General features: G+C 40.6%; 1 protein-coding gene across 3 annotated transcripts in view; it reads left to right on the top strand.

The window, feature by feature from the left end:
• Positions 1-17,595, top strand: part of C1QTNF7 (C1q and TNF related 7) — a 128,257-nt gene extending 110,662 nt beyond the window's left edge. For 2 of the 3 annotated variants that reach the window (XM_088836512.1, XM_088836514.1), the window contains exons 2-3: positions 9,509-9,754; positions 16,497-17,595. In XM_088836512.1, coding sequence (XP_088692638.1) covers positions 9,509-9,754; positions 16,497-17,128 — 878 coding nt within the window. In that variant the 3' untranslated portion in view covers positions 17,129-17,595. Of the gene's footprint in view, positions 1-1,059; positions 1,647-9,508; positions 9,755-16,496 lie in introns of those variants that run through there. The other variant, XM_088836513.1, reaches the window with a different exon arrangement.
• The last annotated feature ends 1,903 nt before the right edge of the window (positions 17,596-19,498 follow it).

Consider the following 19,498-nt stretch of genomic DNA (forward strand, 5'->3'; position numbering starts at 1 on the left):
CCCTGAGAGGCAAGTCTTCATCAAGCCACTATCAAATGCATCCCTTTATGCACTAACAGGGTCACCTGAAGGACTTCTCTCAGTAACAAGTATCTCCCTCCAAACGGCCTGTATCTCTACCTGCATGTATGCAGAAGCTGACAGTTTTTAAGTTCTACCTCATTAATCATGAGATGAAACAATGTTAAGAACTATGAGAAAACTTAGGAATAATCAAACACAACCATCTTATTTTCAGGATGAGAAAAAGAAACCCAGGGATTCTCTCTGATTAACAAAAACTCTGCCTCATGTCTGTGCTCAAGGCATTGGTTTTGTGACCCTATGTTGGCGCTCAGATTTTGCACAGCCAACAAATTCAAAAGACTGTTTTCTTCAGATTAGGGGATGATGGATGTGCATGTTTGTTTATTCACTCAGTCATGTCTGACTCTTTGCGACCTCAAAGACCTTAGCCTATCAGGCTCCTCTGTCCATGGGATTCTCCAGGCAAGAATACTGGAGCAGGTTGCCATTTCTTTCCCCAGGGTATCTTTCCAACCTGGGGGCTGAACCCATATCTCCTGTGTCTCCTGCATTGCAGGCAGATTCTTTACCCACTGAGCAATTAACCCCAATATGGGAGGACAGATAGCCAAGGCAAAATAAACCTTTTCAGGGTAAGGAGTCCACCCATCTTCTTGGGCAAATTTGTGACTTGTGCCCACTTCCCCAACCAAAAGCACTTCTTCCAATTTGCATTCTAACTGGCTTGAAAAGGATGGTGGGGAAAGCAAGATAAAAAACAAATTTTTTCAGTGACTTAGTTTCCATAAATGCCATCATAAATTACATACTATTTTTGCTAAGGAGAGAGGTGAAGTTCGTACCAAAAGGACAAAAGGACTAATTGCACTGACGATGAACCGTCACAGGGTTTGGAGAGCCATCTGCCTTTTGAGTTGTTGTGATCAGTTCTCTACAGGAACAGAGACCTATTACTCTTCTAAAAATACCCAATCATTTATCCATTCAGCGGAGAACAAAGAGAAAACAGCAGTACAGGATTCAGCCCCCTCTTCCACTTGGCAGCGCGGAGAATGAGGGACCATTTTCCTGCAGTATTTACCCAGAATAGGGACCACTCCCCTTGCTATCCCAGGAGACACAAGCCCAAGTCCAGAATCTGAAGATTCTACATTGAAAATGCTCAAACAGGACAAAACTGTTCTCTCAAGTTAACAACTAATTTCCAGTCAGTGAGTAATTTTTTTTCCTGAAACATCCACTCAGTGGAAAACAAATGAAGAGGGGAAAAAATTAAGTAAACAAATCTGAAAACGAGGCCACGACACACAAGAGATGGAGACGCCTCTACACTTCACGGGCGAGAGAAGACGGCGCTCCCAGGTTTATCTCAAACAAAACCGTGGTTTCAACTGGCCCTGACTGAGCCTCACCCGATGAATGACTTCCAGTGCCTCTGGCTCTTTGGGACCAAAGGAGAGAACTATTTTTAGCACAACTATTTGGAAATCTCTGAGAACTTGGACCTGTTTTTCTGTCTGGTACCAAAGCAAGATTTCCTCTGAGCTCTGAGCTCTCATGAAAGATCCTCAGTCTATTGTGGATTTAGAACTCTGGAGCAACCCCCATCCCAGAGCAAGGTATGGTGTTTACTCTTTTTTTAGAATCTTGGCAGATGGCAGCTGCAACATCCTGTTTCATTATGGTAGTTTTTAAGTTCATGAAGCAAATAGCTCTGAAAGAAGAATCCATGAAACGGAAGACCTGGGTTCAAATGTCTGGTGTAATGCTAGCTTTGTGACTGCAGACAAGTCACCTGACTTCTCTGCACATGGGTTCCCTGTCTGACCTACCAGGAGAGGAGCTTTGGGAAGACAGAGCTTCACGTGTCAAAGAGACGACACACTGTTTGACAAATGTCAACACTGATTATTGCTGTACCATTGTTGCCTTTTATATAAAGCAGCCAGAGCTTTATAAATCAGGAGCTGTTGATAAGAATAAATATCGATTAACTCTTCCTTCGCTCAACCCTTGTTGAGCCTCTTCTCTAGAGCACTCTTTGCCCTAAGTGTCAGTGATGGAGTTTACATTCTGGTGGAGAAAAGGCAATAGTGAGCCGTCACACCATGTGGCTGCGTGGTCATGGAGGCTGCAGTAGAGACAGGCGAGGGAGGGGCTTCATGGTCAACAGAAGAAGGCGGTCTGAGAAGGAAAACCCAGGCCCCCAAGGCAGAGCTGAGGAAGCACAGGCAGAAGGCACTGGGGTGTGAGCACCTCAGTTCCCGTCCCGCCCTGCTCATAGCCCAGAGGAGCACACAGCCCACTGTTGTGAAATCCCTTCCCCTGTAAGCCAAGGATGTGTCTCGCTTTGGCAGGCATGCTTACCTATCCTTCTGTTGACTTCCAGGCAAAACACATTTTCAAATTGAATTAGTAATCGAGCCCTTTGCCTTGAAGTCATGCTACAGTTTCCCTCACATGATGTTGGGGAAAAAACCCAAGTGTTCAGAGACAAAAGAGTTCAGTTCAAATCCTACCTACCTGGACTGTTTTTAGGGCTGTGTGCAGGCTCTCCATGTGGTCACAAATGGCAGAGTTTCCTTTTTTGTGGCTGAATAATATTCCACTGTATATTTTATATATTTCCTTTTGCATTCATATATTTCCCTTATCCATTCATCTGTCAATGGAAACTTAGGTGGCTTCCATGTCTTGGCTAGTGTGAATGATGCTGCTGTGAATGTTGGGGTGGATATACTTTTTGAATGAGATTTTTTGTGGAAATTCAGATCTCTCTTCAAGGTAATGATTTTCATTTCCTTCAGATACATACCCCAAGAGTGGGATTGCTGAGTCATGCAGTAGCTCTAATTCTAATTTCTTGAGGAATCTCCATACTGTCTCTTCTAATGGCTGTACAAGTTCATGTTCTCATCAAGGGCATGCCGCATTCTTTTTCTCCACATTCTCACCAACACTTGTTTTCTCTTTTCAACGACAATCGTTCTAACAGATGTGATAGCTCGATGTGTTTCTGACCTGCATTCTCCTGGTGATTGGTGATGCTGAGCATCTTTCATGTACCCGCACTCCATTCATATGTCTTCTTTGGGGAACAAAACTGCCTATTCAGATCCTTTGCCCATTTTTAATTGGATTATTTGGGTTTTACTATTGAGTTGTACGAGCTTGTTATGTATTTTGGATATTAACCCCTTATCAGATATATGATTGGGAAATATTTTCTCTCCCATATTTGCCTTTTCATTTTGTTTATGATTTCTTTTGCTGTGCAGAAACTTTTTAAATTGATGTAGTCCCACTTGTTTATTTTGGCTGTTGTTGCTTATGCTTTTGGTGTTATATCCCCAAAACTGTTGCCAGACCAGTGTTATTATGCTTTTTCCCTGTGTGTTCTTCCAGAGGTTTTATGATTTTCAGCCTTACATTTAAGTCTTTAACCCATTTTGAGTTTTTTTCTGAGTGGTGTAAAACAGGATTCCAGTTTCTTTCTTTTTCTTTCTTTCTTTTTTTTTTGTGCATGTTAATATCTAGTTTTTCCAATACCTTTTATTTATTGAAGAGACTATATTTTGCCTTGTGAGTATTCTTGGCTCCCTTGTCAAGTATTAGTTGACCATGTATGCATGGGTTTATTTTATTTTACAATAAAGGAAAATCATACTATTTACAGAAAGATCTCAAACTGTGGACAGATGTTCTAAAAGTTGAACTTTTGCACTAATTTATCCAGTGTTTTTCCAAGTATTTAACATAGATAGTTTAACAAAAACAAAGGGTTCTATGACCAAGAAGATATATAAAACACTGTATACTACATTCCTACATTACAGATTCAAAATATACATTAACATGGAGGCTTTGAAATCTACAGTACCACAGAGTAATTTAAAAACTACATGTTTCAAAGAATTAAAGTTCTGTTACTTTGTAATCCTTACAGAAAAATTGAATAGAGAGCCATTTACAATTAATATCCAGGACAGATCTGTTCAAATTAACAATAGTTTCAGACCTTCGATTTTATAACTCCAAAGGAGCACAATAGTGGGGAAAAAATACATTTTAACACAAATTCTACATAAATTTACATATTCAGTGCAATCTTTCAGGGTATTTTGTATGAGGAGTGAGTGCTAATGTGTACAAGATTTCCTTTTGTAGTTTTGAAAATGTTCTGAAGTTAGATTGTGGTGTACATTGAGTTGTATATTTTAAATTAGTCAGTTTTATGATGTTCACATTAAACCTCAAAAAACTTTTAAAATGTTGTAATGTGTATAGAGTCATGACTCACATAGTTTATTCTCATCCAAAATAACCAAATTCATTGCAAACCAATGTGTGAAGGATGGATCTTTTAATACAAAGTGTTGAAAATATAATGGTACATCCCTACCTCACACTTTTTATCAGAAAAATTTCCAGTAACTCAAATTTTAAACATGAAAAATGAAACAAAGAGAAGGAAATGGCAACCCACTCCAGTATCCTTGCCTGGGAAATTCTGGTGGGAGCCTGGTGGGCCACAGTGCATGAGTCTCAAAGAGTTGGACACAACTCAGCAACTAAAAATTGTAAATACATAAATGGAACAAAAAGCTAAAAGAAAAGTAGAAGTATTCTTGTTATCTTGAAATGGGAACGACTTTCTAAGCACAAGAAATTGAACCTCAAAAAAATACTTTCACAATAAATAGATTTTAAAAAATACACAAATGAAGTGAAAAAACAAACTAGGAAAAGCTATTGTTGTTCATGTTATAAACCACGTGCAAAGAATATATGTATATAAATATCTATTGCACTATTGTTTGTAATAGCGCAGGGATAAAAATATCCCAAATATTCATCAATAGGTGACCTGTTAAAGATAATACACCTTTATGATGCATATTCTATAACCACTAAAAAAAGAATAAGGCAGCTTTATCTATATACTAATATGGAAAGATCGCCAAGCTAAGGGAAAAAACAAGGTGCAAGAATTTGCATACAGTGCTTTTATAGGGGGAAGGACATAGAAGCCACAGCAACAGGACTTTCTTCTAGAGAGGGAACCTGGATGTCGGGGAGACAGTTGGGAAGAAGAGATTTCCTTTTTATTGCACATCTCTTTTTTTAATTTTATGAATGCGCATGTTTTAGCTATACAAAAAATAAATATTTTAAATACTCTGGACTATACACAATTAAAACAACTTAAGTCCTTTATCTGTATTTCTCAAACACCGCAAAAGGAACCCACAGACTCCAGGAATATTTCTTTAAGTCCTCTCTTCCCTCTCCCTTTTGTAATATTCTCATATTCTATAATTCCTCTCCAGGCTTTTATCCCCAAAAAAAATCACACCTGCCTCCCAAAACAATCTCCTCTGCCCCAACCTGAGTTTTTTTCTGTGCCGAGCACTATTCTAGACATCAGTGGCTAAGGCAAAGATCCTTGCCCTCATGGAGCTTGCATTCTATCAGAAAGTGATATTAAAAATATTTTATAAATAAAAATTTTAATAAAATATTTCATATAATAATCTATTGATAATAATAAATACAATAAGAATATTTAAGAATAATCTAATAAATTAAAGGATGATGGGAACAATGGACAAGAGAAATAGTAGAGCATCGTGAGGTAGGTCAGGGAGTAGGAGAGGGTTTGTGATGTTAGATAAGGAGATAGGGATGTCTTTAATGAGAGGGAAGCGTCTGAGCAACGACATAAGCAGGTGAGGGAATGAGACATGTAGGCTTCCTGGGGAAGAGAGATCCAGATAGAGGGAAGAGACGATGTGGAGGCCCTATGGCAGAGCACACCTGGTATCTTCAGGAAACATCAAGCAATATAGTTTGTGGTTGAAGCTGGGGAAGTGGGAAGGAGAGTGGAAGATGAGGTCAGGGAGGTAAGGAAGGTGGACAGGGTAGGTACTTGTAGACCATGTACCACGAGGCTTTTGACTTTGCAGTGAAGGACAGTTACAAGGTGACCCCACTGTGTGTGTGTGTGTGTGTGTGTGTGTGTTAGTCCCTCAGTGGTGCCTGACTGAAACCATAGCCTGCCAGGTTCCTTTGTCTCTGGAATTCTCCAGGCAAGAACACTGGAGTGAGTAGCCAGTCCCTTCTTCAGGGGGATCTTCCTGACCCAGGGAGTGAAGCCGGGTCTCCTGCACTGCAGGTGGGTCCTTCACTGTCTGAGCCACCCAGGGAAGCCCCTGTGGTTTTCCAGTATAACCCACATTCCCTTGTTATCCTGATGACTCGAGTCCCAAGCCTTGACTAGTCACTCATCATCATGTTATCATCATTCATCAGGTACCACAAAACACCTCATCCCTCAATTCAGATGAGGATTTTTAATGGATAACCATTCTGAGGGCCTTTCAAAATATTCTAACTGGGAATGCTTTAGGTATTTAGACTATTGTGCAAACAATATTCCAGTGCATTTGCCAATGAGTGGCCATCATTTATTCAATGATTACATCAGTTTTAGTTTTAATTTATCCTTCCTTTGAGCACCACGGTCTGGCTTGTGGTTGTGGCTGTTGTTTAGTCACTCAGTCATGTCTGACTCTTTGTGACCCCACAAAGTGTAGCCCACCAGTCTCCTCTGTCCACGGGACTTTTCAGGCAAGAATACTGGAGCAGGTTGCCATTATCTTCTCCAGAGGTTCTTCTTGACCCAGGGATCAAACTCACCTCTCTTGGGTCTCCTGCACTGGCAAGAAGATCCTTCACTGTTGAGGAAATATTAATATCCTTTCTTCTGAGCACATCTTTAAATACATCATAACCTCAACTTTGACCACATGCTTCTCCATAGACTGATCCCCAGTGATGGACATAAGTGTTTCAGCATCTCCACCAGGGTCTGAGATGCCACTGCCCAAAGCATCTTCCCTTCAGATCATTTCAGATCCCTCCTAGGACCAGCTTCTGGGCTCAGCTACAACAATCCATTCCAGGTCTGATTAAAAGCTTCCTTATAAGTACCTGTTCTTCTCTTTCAAATCCCTTCTCAAAGCTTCCTCTAATCAGTTTTCTACAAAGGGGAAGAAAGTAGCAATTTAATAACCACGTCTTGCTTTAACTGACAAGGGTTTGGATAAAAAGATTCTTTCCATTTTCTCTCATCTGAGGCACCTTTGGAAAGACTGGTATGTTTATCTGATGTGTTGGGGTTTTCAGAAAGTGCCTTAATTCCAGTAAAGTAATAGGATAAATAATTTTGAGTTTGTGCTCTAAACAGAGCATATCAAAAATATTCGCTTTCTTTTTTTTTTTTTTTATGAGGGGCAGGGGCACTGGAAACATGGAGATTTGGTCAAGGATACAGAGCCTATATTTGGATAAGTTGCTTCAGTTTTTCACTAAATAAGATTTCTAGGAATCAGACTTATTTCGAACCACATGTACACTCTGTGTTTTTCTCAGTTTGTCATTCCTAGGCTCTGGCAAATTTCTGGATCTGATTCCAAGATGTTGCAATTTCCCCATGGGTGCCATAAAAGTGGTACAGTGTGCTGGTTAATTTTCTGATGTGGCTGTCAAAAAATAACTCTATCCAATTGCTTTTCTCACAAGCTATGATTATTTCCTTTGGACAAGTATATTCCAGGCATAGACATCAAGCATTGTACAGATTTCTTATTAAAGCACAGGTCCAACCACGCAAAAACAACTCATTTACACCATTCCAAAACCATGTGTATACTTCCCCTACCCAAGAGGCAGACAGCCCTAAGGCCATTAGCCTATAAATCAACTGTCCCCAGCCAAACTACCCACCACTCCGTCTGTATGCCAAATGTGATGCTAATAGATGATCCATCATTGTCAGCATCCAGGCTCTGTGGAGAAAAAAAATCCAAATCCTATTAGATCAGAGCTGATGAGACCTGTTGCCTATTTCACTCAGGGCACATGGCAACTTGCATGGTTTAATTTCACTCAGCTATTTAATTGCGCCCCAAGACTAACAGCTTAATGGGACACTGAAGTATTCTATCCTGCAGATTTTAAATTAAAGTTTGAGACACCTCCCACTCAGGACATGCAAAGAACTCCAATTAACACTAATTGGCATTACACATGATTAGCAAGTGGAAAACATGATTTTTCTGAAAATGTCACTTCCCTTCACTAACTTTAAAAAGTGTATAAATTCTAAAAAGACGACCATGGATGCATACAAAGTTTAGACATAAAGATGTCTATCTAGCAGGGTGCTTATCCTGGCCAAAAAAAAAAAAAAACTGGAAACAAAGATCTATAAGGGAAATGGTATACATAAAGGACAATAGAGACAAATGCAAAAACTGTTTTTAATGTTATGAGCATTTTTGACATGGGGAGATACTCCTTACATATTGTTCAGTGAAAAAAAAAATGTTAAAGACTGGCAGGAATGTCATAATATCACTTTTCTTCATAGTACAGAAAAAAAAAAAAAAGACCAGAAGAACATACACACTGAGGTATAAGCAGTAATTATCTCTGGATGGTGAGAATAAAGTTGATGCTTATCTTATTCATTTGCATTTCTTTTTCTTTTTTAAAATGCATGTTGTTGTTCAGTCACTCAGTCGTGTCTAACTCTTTTGCAACCCCATGGATTTTAACCCACCAGGCTCCTCGGTCCATGGGATTTCCCAGGCAAGAAGACTGGATGGGTTGGTATTTCCTTCTCCAGGGGAATCTTTCCAACATAGGGATCGAACCCAAGTCTCCTGCTTGGCAGGGAGAGTCTTTACCGCGGAACCACCAGGGAAGCCAAAAAAAAATGCATACTTTCGGGAAAAAAAACATTATTTTTCAAAGTCCATCATTAATTCCTGCAGGGAAAAAAATGCAACAAAGTGATTTATTTTGGAATTTTAAAAATCAGTGCTTCATCTCCACCAACTGAGAACTATCAGTAATGTGCTAATTCAGACAATGTTTTCTGAGTCACCAGGAATTTTACGAAAGCATTCCACCAAAGTAATTTTGTTCAATAAGTACATTTTTCTTCCTTCTGATGTAAGATAATATTGTGCTTTTACAATAAAGCTTATTAATAAAAAGAGTAATATGTACCATATGTAAAATAGATAGCCAATGGGAATTGACTGTATGATGCAGGGAACTCAAACTGGGGTCTGTAACAACCTAGAGGGGTGGGGTGGGGAGGGAGGTGGGAGGGAGGTTCAGGAGGGAAGGAACATAGGTATCCCTCTGGCTGATTCATGGCGACCTTTGGCAGAAACCAGCACAATAAAGTAAAGCAATTATCCTTCAATTAAAGATAAATAAATTCAATTATAATAAGGAATAATGTGCTAACAAAACTCAAGTGGAATTTTGAGGGCAAACACAGTATTTAGACACCCGTGGTGAGGTGGTCCCTGGGGTGATTGTTGAAAATGCCCACTCTCCTGTTCCTTTATCCTGAAACCCCCACCTAAGAGGGGGCATTGATGTCCATGTGTTTCTCTTTCAGAGCCAAAGATGTTTGTCTTGCTCTATGTTACAAGTTTTGCCATTTGCGCCAGTGGACAACCGCGGGGTAATCAGTTCAAAGGAGAGAGCTACTCCCCAAGGTATATCTGTAGCATTCCTGGCCTGCCTGGGCCTCCAGGCCCCCCCGGAGCGAATGGTGCCCCCGGGCCCCATGGTCGGATCGGCCTCCCAGGACGAGATGGTAGAGACGGCAGGAAAGGAGAGAAAGGTGAAAAGGGGGCTGCAGGTAATGAACGAAGTTCCGTAAAAACCCCTCTGTCACCCCCACCTTAAGATGACTCCCTTGCTTTGCTGCTTTTTCAAATGAGGCGCGCCCTTTCATTCCTTTCCTGACCTCACCTTCATTAATCAGAGCCATTTATTGAGTCCGTGCTATGCTGCAGTTGCTGCTCTAAACCTCCTAACTGCAATCTCACTGCATGCTAATGACAGCTCTTTCAAGGGGACGTGGCCCCATTTATAGATGAGAACACAGAGGGGTAGATGATTCAGTAAGTTAAGGAAGATGGAAGGGCAGGCAGGGGAATGCCTGGCAGAGCTGAATTCACCTGGAACATCTGATACCCACGACCTATGGGCTGGTACAGTGGCTGCCTGTGAGAGGGGGGCATGGATGGATAGACAGACAGATGGATGGGGAGGAGACAGACAGATGAAGTGGGGGCAAGAATTAGGAGCCAGAAGCACAGGGGCCATCCTCTCTGCACTGAGAGCCTCAAAAAGACACAAAAGGCTTCTAGATTTTGCTTCTCAAACGGGTGAAATGACAGTAGTACTGTATACCTTTGTTGATCTTTCTTAGTTCAACACTCTCCCACCTGTCCTATAGCAGCTAAAAATCTAGATTTCTTACAGCTCTATCAGTTCAGTTCAGTTCAGTTCAGTCGCTCAGTCATGTCCGACTCTCTGCGACCCCATGAATCAGAGCACGCCAGGCCTCCCTGTCCATCACCAACTCCCAGAGTTCACTCAAACTCATGTCCACAGAGTCGGTGATGCCATCCAGCCATCTCATTCTCTGTCATCCCCTTCTCCTCCCGCCCCCAACCTTTCCCAGCATCAGAGTCCAAGACAAATGTCCCCTACTCTTTCAATAATTGTCACTTTTCTCCCCCCACAAATAAGCTGGCTCATGAAGCTTGCCAGGTTCCGCAATGCTTCAAAGTAAACCGAATTAAAATTCTAGTGAGGCTGTGCTAATGATAAAAAAGAAAGTTTTGGATGGAATCAATCTTTGAAAACAAGTTTCCGAGTATAAAATGTGGGACAAAGATAGGAAGAAAAGAATCAATAGATCTAAGAAATACATCTCTCGTCACTGCATGTGATTTACTGATGTTATGGGAAACAATATCATAATATATATATTCAAGTGATTAGATAATAATTCATTGCTGAATTTCTTATGCAGAAAATATTTGGCAATCAGCTGCTACCGAATCTATGGCCCTTAATCAACACTAGATAAAGTTTCTTTAGGTGAAGTTTCAACATCAGATACGCTTTCATTTGGAGCTTTCGCCTCATCTTTCAATGCCTTCTATTTGGTAACACCTGTGAACACACTACTGTGTCATGAATATGCTTGAAATTCTATAATAACACCATGATCATAGTTAGATATTACTGGCTTTTTTGGCTTACTGTGTCTGGAAGTGGTAATGTAGTGGTCACACAAAAATGCACTGGACTCAGAAAGATATGATTCTTTCAATTACTAACTTGGCATTCTTGGGGGAGAAAAAGCCTTTGAATCTCAGTTTCCTCTTAGTAAATTGGAGATAATAAGTGTGATTGTGAAGATTAAGAAAAATAATACATATAAAATGCTCAAGAATAAGTGCCATGTGGAAAGCATTCTGTAAATGTTTGCTGTTATTATCTATTACATTGTGATCTGCGAATATTAGTCATAGCTACGTTTGTGAATTTCCAAAGCCATATAAAAAACTAGAAATGAAATATCTGTTTCATGAGGTAATTGTAATGCTATTTAAAGATATGGATATGCATTCAGAGTAAATTGAATGTTAGTAATTGACCCTGGTGCTGAAATTGAATATTACTAGTTAGATCCTGGGGGCTTCCCGGGTGTTATAGTGGTAAAGAATCTGCCTGCAGTGCAGGAGATGCAAAAGATGTGAATTTCATCCCTGGATCAGGAAGATCCCCTGAAATAAGAAGTGGCAACCTACTCCAGTAGTCTTGTCTGGAAAATTCCATGGACAGAAACACTTGGCAGATTACAGTTCAGGGGGTTGCAAAGAGTTGGACATGACTTAGTGACTGAGTAGACCCTGATGCTGGGGAAGATTGAAGGCATAAGGCAAAGAAGGAAGCAGAGGATGAGATGGTTAGACAACATCACCGCCTCAGTGAACATGATTTTGAGCATACTCTGGAAGACAGTGGAGGACAGGGGAGTCTGGTGTGCTGCAGTCAATGGGGTCCCAAAGAGTCAGACGCAACAACTGAACAACAACAATTGCTACAGTTTTAACCATATGCGAGATCAGGTAACCCTCGTATTCATCAAACCGTTTACTCATCCATCCTTTCATGCATTTTTCATTCAACAAACTTTTTGTTCACCTCTTGCTCTCCAATATTATTCTAAACCAAGGTTCCTCAACCTCCACACTAATAATACTTGGATCCAAATAATTGTTGACATGGGACGGCTATCTCATACATTGAATGACATTTGGCCACATCTCATTTGATGCCAGGGCATTCCCCACCACTTGTGACAACCAAAAATGTCTCCTGGCATTTCCAGTTTTCCCTTGGTGCTGAATTCCAACTGGTTGAGAACCCCTTTCTAGGGAATGTGATCATGAACATGACATTGCCACCATTTTGATAAGCAAACATTGGGGGCAAGCCAATGAGGGAGCACAGGATTACAATATGTCATCATCATCATCATCACTATTAATTAAGAATTTACTGTACCAGTGATTTTTACATTAAGTACTTAATTACAACCGTAACCTTATCTGCAAAAATTATAATCAATAATAATAATGTTACAAAAGACAAAATTGATATTCAAAAGTAAAAAGACTTTCCCAATTTTATTTAAATCCAATGTATACATACACATAGGTAAGGATATATACCAGCTAAGAAACGCAAAAATGTCTGCGTGGTCAGTGAAGGCATGTCTCATTTACAAACAAAAAGAACAGAGCCCTGGGGCTTTGAGGATTAGCTTTTAATGTGTCTGGAACTGGACACAACTAGGCTGGGAGCTTCTGCTTCCTGTTTTCCCTTTAATACTGTGTATGTCTTCTCATTTATCCCCACCACATCCACCTCAACCCCCTGGCAAGGTCAAGTATATGCTCTGTCCAGCTTTCCTACTCTAAATTACAGAGTTTGAATTATTAACTTTACATAAAAGTATCTGTCTCCCTCATTGTGAACTGAAAGTGTCTGATTCTTTATGACCCCATGGACTACAGCCCGCCAGACTCTTCTGTCCACGGAATTCTCCAAGCAGGAATATTGTAGTGGGTAGCCATTTCCTTCTCCAGGGGATCTTCCTGACAAAAGGACAGGTCTCCTGCATTGCAGGCAGATTATTGACTATCTGAGTCACCAGGGAAGCCCATCTCCCTCACTGGTGTATAGCAATTATTGTGGCAGCATGTTTTTTTAATTAATATATTGTGAAATCACATCCCCCGGAGGAGGAAATGGTAACATACTCCAGTATTCTTGCCTGCAAAATTTCATGGACAGAGGAAACACTAGAACCACCTTGTGAAGAGATCATTCTGTTTTATTATACGGCTTCGGATGTTTATGAACTCAGTTATGACCCATATTTGCAGATCACAATGTAACATGTCATAATAGCTAACTTGGGGATAAGACAGGTGTCATTCAGGTCAAGGGCACTCAGGCCCAGCACAGCACCCAGCATGGAGTGGATGATCAATCAGCATTAGATGGCTTAGATGGATATACACATGTGCACATACGTGTATGATGAGTGCATGGGTGGATGGATTGAAAAAAGAAATAGCACTAAAGGAAAAATCCTTATAAGCTCGTTTCATGGAGCACCAAGAAGAAATCCATTCTCTCCAAGTTCCAGTATCTAAGCATAGACTCACACTCCATAATTCTCCTCTCTACCCAGCATATGTCTGACTGAATAGGGAGGGGAGAGTGATTTATCCCTTCATTCCACTCTTCATTTATTGGCCCTTCAAGCACACAGGAAGAGTTACTATAAATTATTACAGCGAGTCCCTGGTTATCTAACTCCCAGCAGTCCAAAATATTCAATAGCTATAGAGATCCAAGTGTTGAGATTATAAAGACCCTTTCATGGCATTGTAAAACTGCATCTTAGTATTTATGGTCTGGTCTCTAAGATTTTCAAGAGAATAAGACCTCAAGAAATCTAGTCCAAAACCTTCATTTCAAGCACCAAGAAACTAAAGATGTAGAGATAAATCCCCTTCTTCACACTCACCCAACTAATCCACAGCTGAACCAGAGCTTATCGGGTCTGCTGAGTCACTGTTTACTACTTTCCCCGCCTGGTTTAGAGTGGATTTAGATCCAATATTTTCATAGTACAAATGTGGCATTTGAAATTCAGACAAGAGTTGACTTGCCCAAAGTTATAGGGCCAGAGAAATTTTAGTACATAATGAAATTTAATGGCAGAAATTGCTACTGATGCCAAAAGGTTTTTTTATTGACACATCAAAGTCATGTATAAAGACAGCTCCTATTGAAAATAAAATAGCAATGTGTAAATTGTAGTCCTTGATTCAAAAGTTTTTCACAGTAAAATAGTATTCATATTCTATTTCTACCAAATGGAAACAAACATCAAAAGATCAGACTATCATGGCCTTATTTCAAGAAATAAATACTAGTTTGTTCTGTCTGGGGCTATTGAAATTGTTACCAAGTCCAAGCTTGCTCTGCTTACTGTACAACAGGCCAAGGAATCGGAGACAAGGTGTTGAGGCAAGAAATACGACTTTATCTGGAGGCCAGCTGATTGAGGAAATGTTAGACTAATGTCTCAAAATAACCATCTATGGGGTCTGGATTTCAGGTTCTTTTATAGATCAGAGATGAGGAAAGGTGAGGAAATAAAGTAAAAAGGCCATTAATCTTTCTACTCTCTCCTGGAATGGCAAGCCTCAGGCAGGGGATGTGTTAATTTCTTTCTTCCTGACACCTACAGATGGCCAGGGTCCTAAACAAGACTTAGTTTAACATTCAGGCAGAGGGGCAGGATTCTCTGAGATGGGCCATTATGTATGATTATAATAATAAAATTGATAAAAAGAGAAACAGTTCCAACACGGAGTCAGAATTGGCTTTTCCCTGCAACAGAATTTCAACTTAACAGCAAACAAAGGTCATCTAGAGCTGGAGGACAGCCCTATGATCAGTAACAGTGCTGATCCTGTTGTTGCTGTTGTCAAGTCACTAAGTCGTGTCCAGCTCTTTGCAACCCCATGTGGCCAAAAAAGAGTTGCATTCATCATGAGCATTTTTTTTTTGCATCATAAATTACTAAACAACTTCTTTATCAAATCATTGAGACAAAATACTTGCTGTTTTAAGGGTATAACTTTAATTCTCCTGAAGCTTGTATTATCCAGAAAACTTCATTGCTAAATTTGCCAAATAACTGAAAAAATAATCAAAACTCATAAACTGATGTATGTGTAATAGCCAAATAAGTGATATCAAAGTATTATCATCATAAAAGACTTAGTTTAATAAAATTCCTGAGAACAGATACATAGTTAAGAGTAAAATTACACAGTATAACAACAATATACTTTCTCTAACTATAAAAGTGCATTACAAATTACCAATAATCTGGATACTTTTTAAGAACCTATTTATGAAATGGATTTGGCCATAACTCTGAATGACATATTTTATACTTTTAGGTCACTGTTATGTGTCACAGCACTTATGTCTTTCCTACATATATGGGGACCCAGAGAAATTAAAGGACTTGCCTAAAATAATACATCCACTTAACTGTAGAGTCAAAAAAACTTTTTTTCTTTTAATTTCAGCCCCAAAGGTAAAAGGCATCTTGATGAAGGGAGAACATCATGAAGCTCAATATCCAGTCCTAGACTTGCTCCGGAAGCAAGTTTCTTTCCCTGTCTGGGACTCAGTTTTCTCCTCCAAAAACAGTCCCACACAGTGGTGGCAGTCATGGCTGTTTAGTTGTCATGACATGTTGAGAAACCCTCTCTGTGGTGCAGTTCACAATTTACACGTCTCTCAAAAGATGTCCAGGTGCCAGAGCTAGGCAGGCTAGAGTCCAGACCACCTCTCCATCCTTCCCTAACTCTGTTCCTCCTAACAAACTAACTTCTCTATGGCTCAGTGTTTCCATCTACAGTTAGAAGTAATAATAATTCCTAGCTAACAAAATTGCTGCAAGACTTAAAGCAGATGACGCATGCACTTAAGTCACACAGCTGGGACACTGTAAATGTTTAATAAATGTGAGCTAAACTAACTTGAATTAACTTTTTATTATTAATACTGATAAAAGCTGAAGGGGGCATGCAACTAAGTAACCTCTAGGATTCATCTTGTCCTGCCTACCCACATGACCCCACTCTGGGGAATAATATCATCATGCTTTTGAACTCCTCCGGTAATGATGAGTGTCTGTGTGTGTCTAATTTAGCAGCAGGTGATTCATCATCAGAATGATGGTTAATTTTTTTTAATTAGTTGAGTTTTAGATGATTTCTCATATATTCAGGAAAATTTTCTTGATATTTTGATGAAATTTTTCTGTCTTCATTGTAGCACATCAGTGATTTTTTTTTTTAATATGAATTATTCAGTAGTATACTGTTGAAAGTTGAGAAGACAAACAAGGTATGTGGGCATGTTGTTTGTGACTCTATATTTACAGGAACTATGAACTAAACTTTAAACTCTTTTTGAAGGTTTGAGAGGTAAGACTGGACCCCTGGGCCTTGCTGGAGAGAAAGGGGACCAAGGAGAGACTGGGAAGAAGGGACCCGTGGGACCTGAGGGAGAGAAAGGAGAAGTAGGTCCTCCTGGGCCTCCTGGACCAAAGGGAGACAGAGGAGAGCAAGGGGACCCGGGGCTGCCTGGAGTGTGTAGATGTGGAAGCATCGTGCTCAAATCCGCCTTTTCTGTTGGCATCACAACCAGCTACCCAGAAGAAAGGCTGCCAATTATATTCAACAAGGTCCTCTTCAACGAGGGAGAGCACTACAACCCTACAACAGGAAAGTTCATCTGTGCCTTCCCAGGGATCTATTACTTTTCTTACGATATCACATTGGCAAATAAGCACCTGGCCATCGGGCTGGTACACAATGGGCAGTATCGGATAAAGACCTTTGATGCCAACACAGGAAACCATGACGTGGCTTCAGGGTCCACGGTCATCTATCTGCAGCCAGAAGATGAAGTCTGGCTGGAGATATTCTTCACTGACCAGAATGGGCTCTTCTCAGACCCAGGTTGGGCTGACAGCTTGTTCTCCGGATTTCTCCTGTATGTTGACACAGATTATCTAGACTCCATATCAGAAGACGATGAACTCTGATGAGGACTGCTGGCCTGAATGTCCTAAGATCCTCATGGCGGACACTTTGATTTAATCTGGGGCCCTGGAGGTTGGAAGGAGCAGAAATGAGATCCAAAAAGACTCCCACTCAGATTCCAGAGCATTTACAGACAGTTCTAGCAGAATCTGTTAAAACCATTGAAACCACACCAAAATGAATTATATAAAACAAAAACCCCAGATATGTTCTCTCAAAAGTGATGTTCATAAATATTTAAGCAAATTAAAGACTAATGTTACAAATTTTCTATTAAATTTCCTGAGTGCTAAAACCAGCTGGCAATGATATTGTCTCATTAAATCTTCATAAAATTGCATTTTTGCCTGTTATTTAAGAGAATCAAAACATCCCAAAGTCCTTGACAATTCTCTAAAGACTGTAATAAGTAAAAACACCAAGGTGAGAGATGCCAAGTAATTTCAAACAAAATAAAGTGATTATTTTGCTGTATTATTTTTTCCTTCATGCTTGTATATATTCACTCAACAATTCTTTCATTAGACTGTTGGATCCAGACACTATATTGTTGGGTCAGATTTAATAATGAGTTAAGACAAAATCCCTAGGCTCCTGTGTATTGAGCATACTGTCACAGTTCAGTACGGTAAGTGCCATGGCGAATAGGTTGGCTGGAGGCACACAGGACTTGTTATTCCTGGGGGTTGGAACCAGAGAAGATTTTACACCTGGAAGAATACTGTGTGTGCTAAGGTGTGTATTTTTAAATAGGTGGGAGCTGTGCAAATAAAACACGGGATTCAACAGCTGTAGTCTCTCCCATCTCATCCTCAAAACACCAGTGGTGTTTGCAGTCAGGAAGGGGTGAAAAAAATCTAGAGATACCCTGGGAGTGATAATGGAAAATGAAGAGAAACAGGTTTCAGAGATTAGTCAGTAGGTCATTTCCCTAAATTCTTTATCATGATAGTGTCTCAGGACAAATATTTGTCGTTTTAGTTTTAACACAGGTAAGGGCACGGCTTTACATCATAAGAGGATACTATTTCTCATGGGTTTCCCAGGTAATGAATTCTATGACCACTGATTTACGAATGAGTTAACGGAAGGAGCGAACAGGAGGAGGAGAGGGCATGACCAAACCTCTGAGCAAATAGCTGTCCCCCTAAGTCTCCCTCACCCTTCAGTGCCACTGTTTCTCAGTGTCAGCATCGGTCCCCACAGAGCTGCAACTCCTCAGGTCACCTCGCCCATAAACTCTCACGCCACTGCCCTGGCCAACAGTAACGGTATTCCCTAGCTCCCTCTTTTTCTGGCATCCTGTCCATGCTGCCACATTCTTTGCTCATCCATATAATAAATATCATTCAATGCCTCTCTGTGTGAATCGTTACGTTGGGTTCTGTGAAGATAATACACCACCAAGATGAATTTGGTGCAACCCCTGCCATCCACTTTCTGAGGAAACAGGAAAGGCCATGACACGCATGCACACACAAAATACCTAGAATTCTGGAAATAATCATGCTAAACTATGACAAGCACAAAACTGGAGATAAAGACAAAATACTTTGGAAGGAATGCTGAGGGGAAAATGTTAACTCCAAAATCGGGATGTGAGAGAAAAAACAACTAGGGAAATCTCTGCCCCCTTGCCCTGAAGTGACAGAAGGGACTTGGAATGGCCAAAGGGGAGGGAGGGCACTTCCAATAGAGGGAACAATGGGGGCAAAGCACGGGAGTGAGTGCAGAGACCCGAAAGAGGAGTCCCTAGGCCATATCTGCAAGTGTCTCAAACGGCAACCTGAGAACTGGAGACTTCATTCACAAGAAAGTGTGAAGCCCCTGTGTGTTCCAGAGCTGGATGCTACTATTATCAAAGGTGAAATTTACAATGATCAAGCAGCTGTACATGTGGGCAATACTTCCTTCTCTCATCTTGCATATCTATCTTGCTTTCACCCTTTTCCTCTGCCTGCCATGCATTTTCCACTCATGGTTCTCCTTCTGGTCTGGGAGGCCAAGGGCAATAAAGATTAGCGAAGAGAGATAAGAGGTGGTTTGAGATAGTCTGCTGCTGCTGCTGCTGCTAAGTCGCTTCAGTCGTATCCGACTCTGTGCGACCCCATAGACGAAAGCCCACCAGGCTCCCCCGTCCCTGGGATTCTCCAGGCAAGAACACTGGAGTGGATTGCCATTTCCTTCTCCAATGCATGAAAGGAAAAGTGAAAGTGAAGTCGCTCAGTCGTATCCGACTCTTAGCGACCCCATGGACTGCAGCCCACCAGGCTCCTCCGTCCATGGGAATTTCCAGGCAAGAGTACTGGAGTGGGTTGCCATTGTCATCTGCCTCTAAATAGCAGCTGAACCTAGAATTCCAAGCTATAAAG

The sequence above is a fragment of the Moschus berezovskii genome, chromosome 5, assembly GCF_049115385.1.
Source record: "Moschus berezovskii isolate FMDL1 chromosome 5, NW_MosBer_1.0, whole genome shotgun sequence".
NCBI lineage: Eukaryota > Metazoa > Chordata > Mammalia > Artiodactyla > Moschidae > Moschus > Moschus berezovskii.